Here is a 19,043-nt window from a genome sequence, read left to right as displayed (position 1 = left end):
TCCAGTGACTCCACTTCCCATGAAAACACAGACCACCATAATAAAAAGATACACTGTGTATTACGTTTCCCCACCTCACCCTTTCTCTGGCCAATACACGTTTGGCTAAGCGGTTGGCATTTAGACATCCCTTGGCCCCTGCCCTGCCCTGCATCGATGGGTTTTAGCCACAGAAAAGTATATGATATGAGTGTGAGTGTGGTGGCTCAAGGTTCATTTTGCTAACGTAAAACAGAGAAATCAGCCAACTCGGACACTTAGATGTTCCTACAGCAAGTGCACACAGCCTGAAGAATCTGCATTTGATTCTAACAGAATGACTTTCACCTTCTCCACCCAGTGATTCCAGTAGCGTAAATGGTGGAACACCTCGCGGTCAAGCTTTCAAACCTCAAAAGATGGCTGGAGACAGGCCGCTAAAACGCCACATGAGAAGGACTAATGGCTATGAAGCCTTTTCTTCTCATGCACAAGGATAAGCGAAAAGTTGAAAAGAAGTTATACAGCTGAACTTCACCCAGTTCTCAGGCTCATTATTAGCACTCTCTCATTTACAAGTTACAGAGTGTGCTGAGGTCCAGAAACATCAACTCTCCCATTACCCTTTATCACACTCCTGGGGTCAGACAGAATTTCTATTTCACAGACAGAAAAATCAAGGCAAAAGAAAATTAAGATGATCCCTAAACAACACCACCTTTTAGCAAAAGAACCCAGAATGGACCAAATACGCTGCCTTCAAGAGAAAAAAAACAAAAAACCCCACAAATATCCCTGATTTCTGCAATGAATACATCCAAAAAAAAAATCATTTTATGTCACTAAATTACCAGAGAAGCCACACTGGTCTGTTTCTATTCTTTAATATTTTTTCTCCTGATTTAGAGGAGTCATTGTGGATGCAGGGAAGATCACATACCCACATGGAATTACGTGGCTCTCAACTACTGCTTCGCATCCTGGGCAAACATGAATACAGTAAGCCTGTCTCTGTCACACCAGAAGACCACGTTGATGGGCTCCGCAGGACCTCCTGAGAGCAGCTACAGTACCAGTCCTTCTCTCTCTTAAATATGAGAGTTATTCACGTTACTGAAAAACAGCGCTTAATACTGATTACCATAAAGGAGGAGAAGCAGAGACTATGGTCTATGACAACCAATTTCAAATCAACATGGCTGCCTAAGTATCCTGAGCTTTGGTCAACAGGCCCAGCGGCCACGTAAACACTGGAGCGTCAATGAACTGTCTGTTCCTGTTTTAAAAACAACAAACTGAGGTGACAAAAGTCAAGGGACCAACATCGACAGTTATCGTCTAAGGAACAAACCCCCACCAAGAAACTAGAGCTCCATCAACTAGTGGGCACCATAGCAAACAGGAAGGGAGACAGCTGAGCAGATGCCAATAAAGACAAGTCCAAGGATGAATAACACAAATAACACTGAGGACTCCCCTGTATCAACTTTGAAATTAAATTTACTTCAACACTGTAAGGACCTACGACAAGCAAAGACACAGTGCCACAAAGGTTTTCAACGCACATGGCAATTAAAATAATATTTACTTCCTAGTGGCCAGTAAGCCCGAATGAGGAGTTTCAAACAAGGAACAGTATGGTTGCTTATCAACATCATGAGTCCAGGGGAATGAGGGCAGTCTGTCTATTATTAACAGGAAGCCTAGGAACAAGTATATGCCGAGCAATTGGAGGGTTCAAGTGAGAGACAGAGTTTCAAATAATCTTTCCTTGGTCCACTGAAGCATGTGTTCACTGAGTCAGCAGACATTTTGTGGGCACTTACTACGAACAAGACACACACTGACTGATGCTGACCAGGACAGTATACCTGCCACGGAACCTACTGGCAAGGAGTAGAGTATAGCTGATAACCAAAGTGCACTTTAAAATGAGAATTATGACAGGAAAACAGCCAACTTAATGAAGCTGGAGAGCCAGAAGAGCATTATTATGGGCCCCTGTCTTCTCTACTAAGATGTTTAAAGAACTAATTTATATTCTCCCTTTCCTCCTTTGTGTGACTCTCAGATGTGTGGCCATTTTCCATTTGAAGGGATGGATGACATAACAATCCCTGAGGAGCTAGTAAAAGGGCAGAAGACATGCTTGGAAAATCATAATTCCCGAAACTCTGGCTGCTTATTGTTTAAGATACGTGCAAAATGGAATCTGGAATGCACAACACACTAACATGTAATAAATAATCTAAATTAAAAAAAAAAAAAAAAGGAAAGAAAACAAAGTGAGAACCTGAACAGATTCCTCATTGATGGAATCTCAAAGGAAAGTATGGGTTATGTAGTAAGAACTAATAGACGGTTCAAGTTTCGCTGGAGTTTAGAATATAGTTGACCCTTGAACAACACAGGTTTGGAGAGCACAAGTCCATTTATACGTGGGTTTTTTTCAATAGTAAATACTACAGTACAACACAACCCACAGTTCATTGAATCCACAGATACAGAGGAACCACACATACAGAGGGCCGACTATAAACTGTGCTCTGATTTCTGACTGCGCAGAGGGTTGGCAGGTTGTTCAAGGGTCAACTGCATAAGCCGGGAAGTTGAAATGGTGTCATGAATTCAAGGCTAAGGGGCTTGGACTTTATTTGATAGGAACCTTTTTTTTTTCCCCGATTTATTTCCTTTTCTTTTTGTTTAATTTTGGAAACCACTTTTGAGCAATTAAGCGCCACGATTAGAAAGTTAATCTTGCACTAGTGTCTAAGGAGGAATGGGGTGGGGGAGGAGAGTAGTTAGAAATCCACTGCAAAGGTTCAATTAAAAACAGGAGGGGGCTTCCCTGGTGGCGCAGGGGTTGAGAGTTCGCCTGCCGATTCAGGGGACACGGGTTCGTGCCCCGGTCCGGGAAGATCCTACATGCTGCGGAGCGGCTGGACCCGTGAGCCATGGCCGCTGAGCCTGCGCATCCAGATGAGAGGCCCGCATACAGCAAAAAACAAACAAACAAAAAAAAAAAACAGGAGGAAACATTCCAAGCAACGTTGCAGAGGGAAATGTGGAGAGGACCTGGAGTGGGTTTAGATGGGGAAGACAAAGAAGGAGGCCTAAAAATCATCCCCGAGCTCTGAGGTCGGGTGGCTCAGAAAGCAGCAGACAGCACAGGGAGATGAGGTTTGGGAGGGAAGACACACAGTTTGCAAACACTGCACAGGGGGCTGAAGGTGTGAGGTTGGAGCTCTGGGAAGGATGCAGGCCTGGGAAAGTTCCTCCCGGGAAACAGCGACAGGATGAGATCAGAGGGAAACCAAAAACAATGTCCTTTGGGGACACATACTGTCCAAATCAATGGCTTTCTTAACAGCTTTCTTCAACTCTGGTTGGCGTTTTAGTTATCTGATCAAAAGGCCCCATTGCTAGACTCCGACACCCCAGAGAAGTGCTCCAGGCACCTCCTTCAGCCCTCTGGATGGAGCCCTCGCACTCGGTTGGGCACTTTGACTTCCTGTTGCCTCAAACTGAAGCTTCTGCTTCTCCGCGCTGCCCCGTGGGATGTGCCACTCTGATGGACCATCGCTAGAGGTTCACTTTTCCCTCTGAGCTGTCCCAGAGGCCTACTGTGGCTCAGGGCTGCAGAGTCAGCACAGCAATCCCCCATTCCTGGCCCAGGCCCACAGCCCGGGAACCAGCCCACTCCAAAGGATTCTGCGGGTCCAGGAGAGGGGCTCGATACCCACACGGAATGGGTCATTTCTTGAAGTCTATTTTAAAATCTATTTAAAGCAATTCTAAAGCATCAGCTAAATGTGTTCCATATCCAATGTTTTCGAAAGGGCAATGTCTGGAAGTTAACATTCCAAGTTACCCACACCTAGGCATGATGAGATGCAATCTCTCATGCCTATTTCTTTGTCAATTTTATTTACAGAGCAGACAACTCAGATTCATATCACCTTTCCCTGTAACTATTAATTGTAAAAAGGAAAACAAAAAACAAAGAAGCTTCCTCTTTCTAAACCTGTTGACTATGTCAATATGTTAAATTATAAATATCTAATATAATTTTCAAATCAAACTAAACCAAACCAAACCAGAGGTTAAATTTTGTTAGGTTTCATACCATGATGAAATCTGTAATAACAAATAAATAAAACTCTGGGTAAAAACACATAAATAAATACACTCACACATACATACCACTTAAAAAAAATCTAAATACTAGAATGCAAAGTTTTTCAGGTAATTATTAGCATAATTTAGTTCACACAGCATAGACTACAAAAAAATACATGGGTCTTTTATGAGGAAAGAACCCATATCCCACAGATATTTAAAATAACCATTAAAAACAAAAGTTTTGGGTTTCCCTGGTGGCGCAGTGGTTGAGAGTCCGCCTGCCGATGCAGGGGACACGGGTTCGTGCCCCATTCCGGGAAGATCCCACATGCCGCGGAGCGGCTGGGCCCCTGAGCCATGGCCACTGAGCCTGCGCGTCCGGAGCCTGTGCTCCGCAACGGGAGAGGCCACGACAGTGAGAGGCCCGCATACCGTAAAAAAAAACCAAACAAACAAAAAAAGTTTTGTTTTTCGTTTTGTCATTTCAAACTGATTTAAAATGGCTGTTCCTCTTCAGTAAACCGCCCCCCAAAAGATATTCAAAGATATTTTACCTCTCCAGTGTTTAAGCCTCAACACAAGCCCCTCCCCTCTGACCTTCCTTAAACAGGCCGATAAGTGGAAAGATGAAGTCATTTGAGCTTCACACCCAAACACACAGCAGCAGGCTGAGATAACCAAAAGGCTCAGTTATCTGAGTAATCGCTGGTCAGATAACCTCTACATAACATATCCTGAGTACGTGAAATCGTTTTCCTATTTTTCTGTAGGCTCCATTTCCCTGGATGGGGAGCAGCTCCCACTGGGGCAGGAGGGCTCACGGTACTTACCTTTTTGGCTCTTTGGGCTATGTCTGGTGTTCTTGTAAGCAGCTTTTCAATCAGGTACTCTCTGTTCTGCAAAACAAATATTCCCAACAGTTTAACATCAAATACAAGACACTGAAATTCACAGTGATTTCAAAATAGCAGATTTACTTGGGTTTTTAAGCATGTTACCTTGGCTTTCTGGAAGAATTTGCATTTTAAAAGTTCTGCTGCTGTGGGCCTGAAAGATCAATAATAAATTAGAGTTGAAACAATGACCACTCAATAAAGACACTGCCTTGACGAAACAAGTTAATCCTAGAGTCTTTCTGGAAGACCAGTTTCAGGAATAGCAAAGCCACAGACTAAATTAATCATAAGCTGGCACCAAATTAAATGGTGCCAATTTTCCAGTTCCTTCCAAACGCCTCTACTGCAAAACTCCGCCTCTACATAAACTCCTGTAAGTGAAATACCTGGGGCATGATCGATCTTCCATCCTTCATCCTTACACTTCACTAAGTGAATTCAGTGTTTCTAAAAGGTGGCAGACTGACACGTCTGTGAGCTAAATCCCTGTATTTATTAAGAAGCAGTACAAGCTGCGATATGACCCTATCGAAGAAACTGTGTCCACTGTGTTCTATGATTCCCCAAGAGCAGAAGGTTTCTGCAAGGGGACCACGCGGCATGTGTACGAGCTCTGTCTGGCCACCGAGTAACCCGGTCTCAAGTGTCCATGGACTATTGTTTTTCAGGGGAAGGTAATTAATAGAATGGTGATTAACAGAATGCAAATTCATTTTAAAGCATTATGGGATTGGTCTGATTGTTTCCTCATGGTGTCATTTAACTTGTTTCTCTGTACTGTATTTCCCATAAAACGCAAGTTGGGTCTGAAGGCTTGGCTAGGTTGACACAAGCATTTGGGGGAAGAACACGTCGTAGATGACACACATCTTACTGCAGCATGGGGGAGGCACATAATGATAGGTTATTTCAGCGGGAGGGATGCTAAGTTTAACCGCGTGGTCCCCAGGCCCAAGATCTCTCCATGGTAAAGGTAAGTTTTCGCCACTGCAACTGGCAAGTATTCTGTTGGATAACACATTGCCACGATATGAATATCCTGTTCCAGAGAAACTTTCACCTGATGATTTTAGCATCTTTGCCTTAAATAATTATTTCATTGGAGGTGGCAGAACACTGATTTTCTACTTCTCTCATTCCTTCTACGTTTAATAACTGGCACTCTTCCATAAAGAATAGCTTCTTTCATCAATAGTTCCCGCAGCCATGCAGGAAGAATCACCTATACCTAGAGGATAGGACAGTCAGCAAGACAACTGGTCTGATCTCTTCAAAAAGTCAGTGTCATAGAAGAAAAGGGGAGAGTGAGGGGACTGTTCTCGATTAAAACAGACTTAAAGAAACATACAACCAAATGCAACACATGCCCCTCTCCTGAGTCCTGATTTGAACAGGACGGGGAGAGGCTGCAAGAGACATTTAGAAATAGAGATAGGTGAGTGTGCTAGGTATAGGACAATTTTAGGAAACTACTGTTCATTTACTTAGTGTGGAAAAGCATTGTGGTTACGTAGGAACGTGTCTGTATTTGGAGGGAATGCAAGCTGAGGTGTTACGTCTGTTACTTATTTTCCAACTGTTCAGCAAATAAAATGTGGGTAAACAGGGACAGCAGATATGGGAAATGTGAATAATTGCTGAATCTCAGTGTTGGTGTAGAAGCAAACACTGTACAATTTTTGCACCTTTTCTGTATGTTTTAAATGTTTCATAATAAAAAACTGGGAGGGAGGAGGGAAGCATGACTGAATATCATTAGGTCTCCTCTCAGGCAGTGACTGCCAAAGGGACCATGACTATTGTGTTAAGGGGATCCAAGTTTAAAGGGAGTCCTCACACTTGAAGAGATTGGAAACCAGTGCTCTGAACCAGGAAGCTCCACTAAAATTTTTCCAGGGACAAAACCCAAGCGTATAAAAGAATTAGGAAACATCATTAAGTGCAACGGTATACAAACTGTGTAAGTCTGCAGGGGCCATAAACCGTATTTCTGTGCAAAGAAATTTTCTCTTTCAATTGTTATTGCTCTTTTCCTCAATTTCAAGTGGAACACTGGTTAGGGGTACCTAACAAAGAACCCCAAATCGCCATAGCCACTGCAACCAAGAGCCCCTAACTGCTAACTGCTTGGAGTAAACAAAGGTCTAAACAACAGGTGGGCCACGCTTTACATTTTGTGTTCCATATCCCTTGGTAAGCTGGTTCAAATTCATGAATTTGTACCTTGGACCTTGTTTTTGGACCTTGTTTACCACACACTAGAACTAAAAAGTATAACTGAAGTGATTTAACTTTGGTTGTCTCTTTAATGTAGACTACTCTTAGTGATTATTGGCAAAGTTTTGGGCTTCCAGCTACGCCAAACTCATCATTTCATTCTCTCAGTAACTATATACTGAGCACCTGCTGTTTGTCAGGCATCATGTTAGGTGCTAGGCCCACGCTAATGACTATGACAGACATAAATACTACCCTCAGCAACTTACAATCTGGCAGATAAGAGTTAGAGGGTGCTGTCAGACTGTAAGAGGAAGGTCAGAACATTCAAACACATGAAGTGTGTTTGGGGAAAGGAGAGGGCTACTGAGAAAACATATAAGAGGAACCATTACACAAGGGACTGACCATGTTTGGTACCTTATCACATGAAACCAAATTTTAAAAACCAAGAGGCATACAAAATAACTTAGATTTAACTTTTTAGAGTGAAAAGAAAAGAAACCTAAGAAAATCAAGATGATGAAGGAACTCAAGGCCACTCTTTTGGTAGAAACCCTCATCCCCTCTGGTCAATAGCGTTACGACACAGCCTCCCGGTGAGTCTGTCTGCCACTTCTCTCTTCTCATTCCAGCCAATCACCCACACTGCTCCCTAGCTGGCTTCTAAACGAAAACAATTTCTTATCCCTCCTAATGGATTTCAGTGGCCTGAGATCCCGACTCCTCCAGCCTCATTTCCCATCACGCCCCACGTAAACTCTATCCTCCAGCTATGGTGATGGTCTCCGCCATCTCTTGCTCTTTCATGACAAAGCACACACTGCTTTTCTTGCTTTAGAATGTTTTGTGACCAACTGGCATATCTTTGCTCGTCAGTCAAGAACCCATTTAAACGCCATCCGTCTTCAGAGGTATTTCTCCCAGGTCCTACAAGTAGCGGAATTCATTGCTCCCACCTTGGTGCTCACACACCAATCCACCACACTTTGCAATAATCTGTTCCTGTATCTCCCTGCCTCCACCCCACTAGGTTATAAGCCTTTCCAAGAAAGGGACCACACAGTATTCATTTGTTATATCCCCAAAGCCTAACACAGAGCACAAAACTGCTACAGCTCAGTTTCATGCTATAATCAAATATGGGGTAAAAATGATGCCACTAGACATCGGAGCCCCGAACCACAGCTTCTGGAGCCAGAGTTAGCACTCTAAGCATCTACTCAATAAGGTAGAGAGCAGGAGAATGACGTAATGAAAACAAGACTCAGGCTAACCGAAAACAAAAGGCGAGGGATGCGTCTGTGCACAGGAGGCACTGAGGAGGGGGGCCACAGACAATCCCCTCTCTCCTCCGCACCCCACCTCCTCCCTCCTCAACCCAGGGTCAAGTGTAGGACCCATGTAGAGAGAAGGCTGGGAAATGCCAGGCATACCTGGAGACACAGGGCTGGGAATACTTTCCCTTTCCCAGCAAGGTCATTTCTATAGTAACCAAAACTGTAAAGGGGAAAAGCATGCTGCAGAGAAAACTCTTTCCTTTGGACTCCACCCTCAGCCTTCATCAACAGATAGAGAAACACAACGGCATGAGAAAGGAGAAGTGGTTTAAGAAGCCACACTCCTTTGTTAACAGGCTTAATATTTATGTTAAACAATAGGTAATTCCTACTCTATACAGAGAACTAAATAGCAGGTGTTGAATTTTGGAGTTGAATCCTACATATGCCAAACTATCTCCATAAAAAGCATGGAAAACTGGAAGTGGAAAGAATGAGGAAAACGAGGAAGGGAAGAAAGTGATTAGAAGGTATGAGAGGGCTTCCCTGGTGGCGCAGTGGTTGAGAGCCTGCCTGCCGATGCAGGGGACACGGGTTCGTGCCCCGGAGCGGCTGGGCCCGTGAGCCATGGCCGCGTACCGCAAAAAAAAAAGAAGGTATGAGAAAAGCCAAGATGTGTGCTGCCCATCTGATTTTAGGGTTTTTGCGTGTTTTGTTTGTTTTAGTCTTATGCTATAGAAATTACTAGTGTAGGGTTAATGTGGAACCATCAGTGCTGCCTGCCTCTTAGCCGAGTACTACAGAAGAAAGAATTCTGCAAGCACCATTTTGTCTTACATGTCCACTAACAATTATCAAGCAATACAATATAATGTAAACACAAACACCATTTCACAAGAAATGCTAAAATGCTATACCAGCAACCAAAATGATGGCCCAGACTTTGAATAATGATTCAATTTTAAATCCTTAAAAACAATGTGGAAGTCTGCAAGTACCAACATTCTCAGAAGAAAATCCCTTAAAGGATTCCAATACATATGGATGAACCAAAGTCCACTGAGACTTAAAATAATTTTCAAAGGATTCAGGATGAATATGATACAGTTTAAATAGAAACTAAAATGCAAATTTTTAGAACAATACATTGACCTCTGGCAGAGCTGCATTTTCTCACCCCACCCCCTCCCTCAGAAGAAACAGTCCAAGTTTTATTTGTTTCCAGTGGATTTATCTATGCAACAACCACCCCTTTGTTGCTCCAAAAAAATGATAGTTACTTTTATAGTTGTCATCCATATGAAGTATATAACCTCCAAGATTAAGGCTCTTTTTTTTTAAGAATAGCAAAATGTTCTGCTGTGCAAATATAAGCAAATCTTTACCTATGCAAATGCAGGGCACAGACTTGGATGAGGCAAACAGCTCTGACACCCAGCTCTCAGGCAACAGGAAAGTTCCACGAGCTCTCAAGGTTGACAGAAAGCACAGTTCCTTCTCAGCTAGCCTGAGGGCTCCAGTATAGGAATGATTCTGTCCTGGTCACTGTTCCCCTGTGATGTATGTTTTCATTCATTGCTAAAAAGGTACTCAGCAAGACCAGGATTTCAGTACTAGTCAACTGCTTTTAGATTACAAGCAGAGGATCTATATGCTGGCAACAGAAATAAATACAGTGATCGAAACTCTTGCCTTCACTCCTCAACCCACTCCAATCTGGTCTGGTTCCGAAACTCTTTTCAATGAGTCCAAATCATCCCCAAATTGCAAGCTCCCAATTGTTTGCAGGTGTTCAAGAAATACCACTGAGTACGCAATACAGACCAGTCACTGTGGACAAAAAGAGAGACAGAAAGATGAGAGGCACAGATTCTCCTTCTAAAAAACTCAGAAACTCATGAGGAAATTGAATATGTAAGTCAATAAATGTACACAGGGCTTCCCTAGTGGCGCAGTGGTTGAGAGTCCGCCTGCTGATGCAGGGGACGCGGGTTCGTGCCCCGGTCCGGGAGGATCCCACATGCCGCGGAGCGGCTGGGTCCGTGAGCCATGGCCGCTGGGCCTGCGGGTCCGGAGCCTGTGCTCCGCAACGGGAGAGGTCCGTGTACCGCAGAAAAATAATAATAATAATTAAGAAAATAAATGTACACAGTGTGATAAGTGCTACAAGAGACATATCATCAACATACTGCAGGAAGCTCGAGGTTGCAACAACTCTACTTGGTCAGGAAGAAAAGGCAAATAATGAATGGCAACCCCAATTTCCTGAATACTTAGGAATGCTCCGGCACTGTTCTCTGCTTTAAGGGCATCACCTCCATCCTCATGGCAACCCTATGAGGTGGTGTTATTAGGCCCATTTTACAGACAAGGAAACTAAGTCATGCAGATGATGTAGGGCTAGGAATCGCACCCAGATGTATCTAACTTTGAGAACCTGGGGCCTTTGAACTAAGTATTGAAAGACAGGTAGAAGGGGGACAGGAGACGAGGAAAAAATCTTTGGACAATATAAACAAAGGCAGAGAAGATAAGAAATACTCACAGGTTTCTTTCAGACCTGAGCAGCAATTAGATGTTTACTTATTAATTCAGTCATGAATACATATTTTTAAATTGCATCCTGTATAATAAATAATTCAACAATTATAATATTGCTTTTTTCCATTCTCACATTTCCTGAATCTTTTTTCCCCGAACTTCCCGCGTCGTGTCTTTTCATTACAAGAAAAAACCACCTGGGAAGTTTGTGCACCAGTGACACTCTCTGTTTGTTACAGAGGACAACTGCACAATAGTGAGAACAGATTACATTATACACAAAGTATCTAACAGAAGTTCTTAACCTATTAATACTTTGTAAATCAATAATGTTACCAAGAGAATACTCTGAGGGAAAGATGTTGTGAGAATTCGAATAAATTCTGTACGGCTCTCTTCTAAAACTTTTGTTGTTATTATTGTTGTTGTTTGGTGGGGTGGTGGGAACCTGATATCTGAGCTCATATAATAAATAAAAACTGGAAAGACTTTCAAGATTATTGAGAAGTAAGGATGGCTTGTTAAATATAATGTATGACGGTCTAATCTAATTTATTTTGACCAAATTATAAGTCTCCTAAAGAAATACATTTATCCGTTAGTACACTAACAGTTCTACCCTACAGAATCCTTTTTTGAAAGAGCTGGAATCGTGCGGCATTACACATCACCACTAGGTGGAATCTCAACTATTTTGAGAATCACAAAGACCATCAGTCACAACCCAGTCCTTCTAAAGGGGAAAACGAGTTCTTCTCTCACTGGGCTTTAGAGGATCAAAGTCTGTCTCCTCGGTGATGCTAAAAACTCATGTTTGGAGATGACACCAAATACAAGGGGAAGGCAAGCAAGTGTTGCACCCCTTTTAAAATAAATAATTTCAAGATGCTTAAGAGCAAAGAGTCTTTAGAACTGGCTCCATGAGAGAGGTAACTAACTGATATAGAAAAGATTCAAGGCAAATTCAGTAAAATGTAAAGGAATGAACAGAGTTGCTACAAAGAACAGGTATAATAATGGAAACTATGTTTATTCTAGAGAAGGGTAGCCTGCTCAAACAGTAGATCACTGTGTGAAGGCAAAAGGCTTAAGTTTCATCAAGAACTTAAGGATAAAGGAATCCTTCAAAAAGCAGGGTCCTTCCCTGAAAAAGAAAGTTCCAGAAGAGAAGCCAGCTTTTATGTTTTAGAACGTCAAGTATCAAGTTGGAGTCCTGGGTGGATATGGGTAGCCAGTAACTTCTCAGCAGCCTCTCCAGGTGTGTAATCCAAGTTTACCTTATGTTAGGACAATGCAGCACACAGCCAAGCACTACAAGGGGACTCTCCCCAGCCAAGGTTTATGCTCAGTTCACGTCATTAACATTCTCCTTCAAGTGACAAAGGACACTGGGCTCTACTATCACTACCCAGGATATTTCAAACTCACAGAAATGAAGAAGAAGAAACAAAACTCAGAAAAAAACAGACATACCACAGTGCAGGGCAATAACCCAAGAATAAAGAGGAAATACTAAAGTTAATTTAAAACCATTTGCTTCTATTTATATGATTAATCTTTCGAATGTAAAAATGTTAATCTTCTTTACTGATAATCTTTTAAACAGCACAAACAACTTGTTCTGCAACTCAAAGGAAGCTCATGCAAAATGCAACAGCTCTGCCTGGTTTAGACTGGAGCTGGCAGGATATTCAAATCCTGAGAGGTCAGCGCAACCTACACAGTGCAGAATATTAGCTCAGCTTCTGAATTCACCACGGCCAATTGCTTTTGATTTCTGTTTTCCTTCACTTCCTTTGATGACAGAGCCCATACCTAACAAGCATCACCAATCTTATTAACACGGAAAATTTTCCTCTGCCTCTCCCTCGTCCTCACTCACTTCTCTCCCTTTTGGACCCAAGCTTCCACTAACAGGTTGGAAATCTGGGGACCAGAGCTGGATTTCCCTTGAACTGGATAGAACTAAACTTCAGGACTCCTCACACAGCCCTTCCCCATCCACAAACCAAGCTTTGTCATGACCCTACCCAGTCATGATCACTCACTCATCCACTCGGTTTGACATACCTTTTGGAGGGATCTTTCTGAAGACACAGTGAAAGTAATTTTCTAAAGGACTTGCCGTACTTTTTCATCATCTCCTTATCCTCTACTCCTGTTTCTAAAGTGGGTGGATCATTTTGCAAAGTCAACATCAACACCTGCAGCAGAAACAAACAGGAAGACAGGATCTCAGGACAGCAGTTGCTACAACTGAGTTTTTCATTTTCCAGCAAAGCCTCAGAGACCCTCCTTGATTAGGTACAAATGTGCTTCCCCATGATTTTCATCTTCTAGAAAGTGTGCAAAGTATTCAGTTCCCTTTGCAAATCTGTTCACATGCCCTTTAACCTTTTTGTTATTCCATTGACAGAACTTACAAAATCTGCTCTGTGTTAAGAGTGCTCTCCCAAAGGGGCCAGGACAAGGGCTTCCTGCGAACTAGCTCTCACAAGGCCTGCAGGAGCACATAGCTCCAGCACCAGCTTAGTGCAGGCTGTGCTCTGGCTGGGAAAGGGGGCAGTGGAGGGTAGAGAAAGAGGCCCAGAGCAGCAGGGAATGTTCACGTATACAGGTTATTCCTAAGTAAGGGACCGCCTGTACTCAAGGCTTCTGTAATACATTACCAGCCCTAAAAATAAATCCACAACATCCCAAGAGGTAACACATGGTCTCCCTTTTTCTTTTTTAAATGAAAAAACATACAGAAAATTGCTCAAAGGCTTGGCAAAACTGAGACAGTAAGACACTGAAAGATAGCTGGGACACAAGTGAGTTACTAAAAACCATAACCAGAACAAAAGTCCATGCTGCTTTTGGAAAGGGACAAAACAAAATCAAAACACAGGTTTCACATCGAAAAGGTGAAAAATTCCATTCTTTCACACTAACGTCAAAATTATTTGTTTTTTTTAAAAAAAAGTGTAGAATTTGTAGCAAACTATTGACCTATAAAATGAAAAAAAACTCATTAATGCATACATCAGCCTTAATTTATGCAAATGCTATACACGCCAAGACACTGTTCAAACACTTTCAGATGCGTGAATAGATGAAGGATTAAAGTGACAGTTTATTGTTTGTGGAGGCTAATAGCAAACCGAAGAAAAGTGGGAGACCTGTGAGATTATAAGAAAAGTCCTGCAGGACTTTAGGCTAGAATTAGCAATGTGACTGGATTCAAGTGGAAAACACTAAAAAGTAGGGAAAGAGAGCAAACAAGAAATAAGAAAAAATAATAGAGAAAAACCAGATGAAAGAAAAGTCCTCAGCGCTGTTTCAGTGCTTTTTCCCCAAAAGGTCACTTCAATTGTTTACACCTCAATTTAAAATTTTCTGCTGACAAAATCAGGTGTGCACACACAACCCCCATATCTTAACTATTTTAAAAATATGTATATAAATATATAGAGAAAAACAATGTAATGAACTACACTAAAACTTTAATAGGGATTGTCTGTGGTTGATGAGATAGATTATGGATGATTGTTTTCACCTTTATTCTTATTTGGACTTCCAAATTTTCTACAATAAGAACGTATTAACTTTTTAATCAGTAAAATCATTTAACTTTTTTTTTATCCTCAGGTCTTTTTTTTTTCTAAATCCTCTTAAAGCTTTTCCAATAAAATCCTAGGAAAAAGTTGAAACAAACACGGACCATATTCTCTGTAAAATACCTTCATAATTTCCATTCAACTATTTCAGCCACAAAACAAAATCCATTTGGGTAAATTAGCCCTGATCCCACCACCTCAAAACTAAGAGAAATAATGATGTAGGCTAGTTAAAAGAATAACAAAAATAGGGACTTCCCTGGTGGTCCAGTGGTTAAGAATCCATCTTGCAATGCAGGGGATGCCAGTTCCATCCACGGTCAGGGAACTAAGATCCCACATGCTGAGGGGCAACTAAGCACCACAACTAGACAGCCTGTGTGCTGCAACTAGAGAGAAGCCTGCGCACACACCGCAACGAAGTGAAGAGCCCGCGGGCCACAACGAAAGATCCCGCAGGCCGCAACTAAGATCCCATGCAGCCAAATAAATAAATAAATACTTTAAAAAATAATAACAATAAAGAATAACTTCCAAAAAAATAAAATAACAAAAATCTAAAAATAGTATCCAAATGTATGTTAGTTCCTAAAAACACTGGGCTCCCTTATTTCAGATGAGTCACCAACATGGCACCATGAGAACAGGAGTGAAATGTTACAGACCATGGGGGAAAAAAGGCCTGAAAATTTGGGAAATCCATCTGTAAAGATGATATCACTATAATCTATTTTTAGATTTTTCTTGGGGAGCTGGGGGTATTCTGTGATAGAGAGAGTAATGACCAGCATTTGTCTCATCTATCAACCTCCATCGACCAATCTGATCACATTCTTCTGTGCTAAGAACGCAAAGCAAGCTTCAAAGCCGGGAACTGTGCTACTTTTTGTCCCATTCTGTCCGCTGAGAGCATCAGCTAACATTTAACTTGGCTGCATCCCTCCATTAATTCCCCTTGGGTCTAAGAGAAAAATGACTATGTTTAAGAGAATGGATTCTGTTAAATCATATTTCAAACCCGACATAGTATTTCCAATAGCAATTACTTTCATAGGAGGATATTTGTGATAAGGCGCTGCTCCTGTGGCTAGTTCAATGGCAGTTATTCCAAAACTCCACATGTCAGCCTTGAAGTCATAGCCTCTCACCTAAGAAGGGAAGCAGGGAAAAAAACACAATTATACAGCCGGCATGTTATACATGACGAGGTCCATGTTATGTCAGAAGTCCACGGCCGTGTGTGCACAACCTTGAGATTACTTTGCTAAGGCCCAGCAATCGGGAATTCAATCTTGCATGACGCATTCTAGTAAAATGATTGATTTGAACAAAATGTTAGTGTACTAATGACATGTATTGTACAACTATACTATGTCAATCAAAACATCACTTTTATTATTAATTTATTTCACCTGTTCCATGACTTCAGGGGCCATCCAACACGGGGTGCCAACGAATGTTTTTCTTACTTTATTCCGGGTAACATCACCCCCTGTTGCTAAGAAAGCACTTACCCCAAAATCTGAAAGGAAAAAAAAAAAAAAAAATCACCCTTATTTTAGGTAAGACATTATGGCTTACAAATTCTGCCTTTAAGAACATCTCTTTTCCTGATGGGCCTCGCAATGGTGATGACTTGCTCCAAACACTGTGGAGCTCTCTCAGCCATACAGCAGGGCAGTCCTGCCACCCGCCATCCCCTACACCAGCGTTCCCCAACCTTTTTGGCACCAGGGACCGGTTTCGTGGAAGACAATTTTTCCCCGGGGGCAGGGACGGCGATGGTTCAGGGGGTAATGCGAGCCGGAGCAATGGGGAGCGGCAGATGAAGCTTCGCTCACTTGCCCACCTGCCCCTCACCTCTGGCTGTGCGGCCGGGTTCCTAACAGGCCGTGGGCAGGTAGCGGTCCGTGGCCCGGGGGTTGGGTACCCCTGCCCTACACTTCAGAGAACGCCCTCATCACAGGTTATGTATGGGTCAGCAAGCTCACCAGTCCAAAAGCTCAGCATATCATTTTTATATTTTCTACCAAAAAGGTATCACAAGTCATAACTAACCATAAAAGATTACAATAAAAATATACATACCTACATTTAGGGCTTTCCAAAGCCCTAAATTAAAGGATCTTAGCTTTTAGCTAAGATTCATTTTAGAAAATCATTTATAAGAATAGCACCAAAGGTAGTAAAACTAGCATGTGTTTCTTTTTATGTTTTCTTTTATTATGATTATTTTCTAGCCTCTTTAATTCCACATCATCAATGTTTGGGGAGTGGGTTTCTTCCTTGAAATAAAGCATGAATAACATACAACTTCCACATTCCCACGCCCTTCCTTGAACAGTGCTCTGTAACACTTTAGCCAAAATCATAATGGCAAATCCACAAACCCAGGTACATAAAACCAACACGCCCAGTTTTGCCCACACGTAGCAATCAACACAAAGGATAAGCCCAGTCAGTAAAGACTGGGTTTTTTTCAACGTTTGCTTTCTGGATAATTTTCGTAGATATAGATGGAAAGGTTCGTAGAATGAAATCATACTCTTCTTGACATCCATTTTATATTAGAAGTTCCTCTTGTGAGGACATGAATTAATTAAGCATACTGTATACGTGCATGCATTTATGCAAAAATTATGTTTGTATATGTGAAAGTAGAGAGGGAATACCCAGTGATTATTAATGCATGCATCTGTGCTTAGAGTTTTACTAATGGTTAAAATTAGTTAGTAAGTTGAACTACCAACTACTTAGGGCTAGTACAGACCTACCAGTAAGAGCCAACTCAAGGGCACCTCAAGAGAAAACTGGTGAACAGTTATAAAAAAGGGATGTCAACACCTCAAAACACTGCAGCAGGTTATGCAGTGTGGACGCCTTCAAACTGCTCTCACGTGACTCTCCTTTGCTGGCCCCCTTCGGTGACTGCCAGGATGATGGCAATTACCAAAGAACAGCGTCAAGTACAAACCAAGGTCAAGTATTAGCATTTGCGTTAGATCTACATTATTAAGTTATGCAATAACACTGGAACCAGTTCCCCGAGTTGAAATCTGTTGCCTGTTCCATTTTATTTACGTTTAAATTTACTCAAATCCCAACAGGATTACAACTTCAAGTCAAAGGAATAAAAATTGACAAAGGGCGTCTTTATTCCAACTGCTACTCTCGTGTTAATAGTGAGCAAAAGTATATTCTGAAAATGCTATGTAATTTAATTTGCATGTATGTGCTGAACTCTATTAGAACTCTTATATTACAGTCAGAAAAATCAAGCTTTCTGAAAAGAAACCTCTGAAACCAGTGAACCAGCCTCCTCCAGGTAGGAGGAGATAAAATTCATTCTCTTACAGAAGAGCTAGGTCAACTTAATCATTTGTAAGTATCTAGTATATTTGGCTAGAGGAAGAGACAACACGATAAGGCTTTAGAAAATATAAATTTCAACCTCATTTGTATTTCGGAAAAGAAGTTTAACAGTGAATCCAACATTCTGTTTTTATTAAAATAATTGTGTAACATGATAATATTAAATAAATACATATCATCTGTAAATAATTATGGATATGGGTAAAAGTTGTTTTAAGGAAAAATAAATTCTTTTCCATGCAGTTGAAGCAATTCTACACCCCAAATATACATATATCTTCCTACAAGATATAATCTAGACAAAAATCCATTGTTAACATTAATTGTTTTTAATTCCTTAAAAATACCATCTGATGGGACTTCCCTAATGGCACAGTGGTTGGGAATCCGCCTGCCAATGCAGGAGGACACGGGTTCGAGCCCTGGTCTGGGAAGATCCCACATGCCGCGGAGTAACTAAGCCTGCGCACCTACAGCCCGTGCTCCGCAACAAGAGAAGCCACCACAGTAAGAAGCCCGCGCACCACAAAGAAGAGTAGCCCCCGCTCGCCGCAACCAGACAAAGCCCGCACGCAGCAATGAAGACCCAAGGCAGCCAAAAATAAATAAATAAAAATTAAACAAAAAAACCCAAAAACATCTGATTACATTAGACCTTTTAAAGCTGCAAAAACTGCTGAGAGAGATGCATAGTTGCAATTCATTATTGACAATACCTCTTCAATGTATTTTCCTGATTCACATTTGTATTCACAGACTCCACTTAGAACACTCACTTTTAAGTCATAAACAGACGGTTAAACATCTTTAAAGCTCAGAAGAAAAATTCCGGAAGCAGAAAACACCAATCCTAACATCTACTCACCCTATGACTACAGAATAAATGTACAATTTGCTCATACGTGTGGGCAGTGTATATAGAAAAAGATTTATATGTACTGTGAAAGAGAACTTTTGGACTGAACTTTGTAGGGTGCTTGTGTAAACAGGAAGACGGGTATATGCTGTGGAGACAGCTTACATGTGACAAGAGAAGT

General features: G+C 41.6%; 1 protein-coding gene across 12 annotated transcripts in view; it reads right to left on the bottom strand.

The window, feature by feature from the left end:
* Window positions 1-19,043, bottom strand: part of STK39 (serine/threonine kinase 39) — a 319,210-nt gene that overhangs the window by 193,847 nt on the left and 106,320 nt on the right. For 11 of the 12 annotated variants that reach the window (XR_016394143.1, XR_016394142.1, XM_089916730.1 and 8 more), the window contains exons 6-10: window positions 16,047-16,156; window positions 15,681-15,782; window positions 13,106-13,239; window positions 5,100-5,148; window positions 4,932-4,997 (exon numbers count right to left, since the gene is read on the bottom strand). Coding sequence is in view for 10 of the 12 variants with exons in the window: in XM_089916730.1 (XP_089772856.1) it covers window positions 4,932-4,997; window positions 5,100-5,148; window positions 13,106-13,239; window positions 15,681-15,782; window positions 16,047-16,156 (461 nt within the window). In the remaining 2 variants the exon portion in view is untranslated. The remainder of the gene's footprint in view (window positions 1-4,931; window positions 4,998-5,099; window positions 5,149-13,105; window positions 13,240-15,680; window positions 15,783-16,046; window positions 16,157-19,043) is intronic. The other variant, XM_089916731.1, reaches the window with a different exon arrangement.

This window comes from Delphinapterus leucas, chromosome 8, assembly GCF_059928025.1.
Source record: "Delphinapterus leucas isolate spDelLeu-1000000601 "Yukka" chromosome 8, BTC_Dleu_Yukka2, whole genome shotgun sequence".
NCBI lineage: Eukaryota > Metazoa > Chordata > Mammalia > Artiodactyla > Monodontidae > Delphinapterus > Delphinapterus leucas.
Note: the sequence above shows the minus strand (reverse complement) of the source record. Positions and strands in the feature narration are given on the sequence as shown.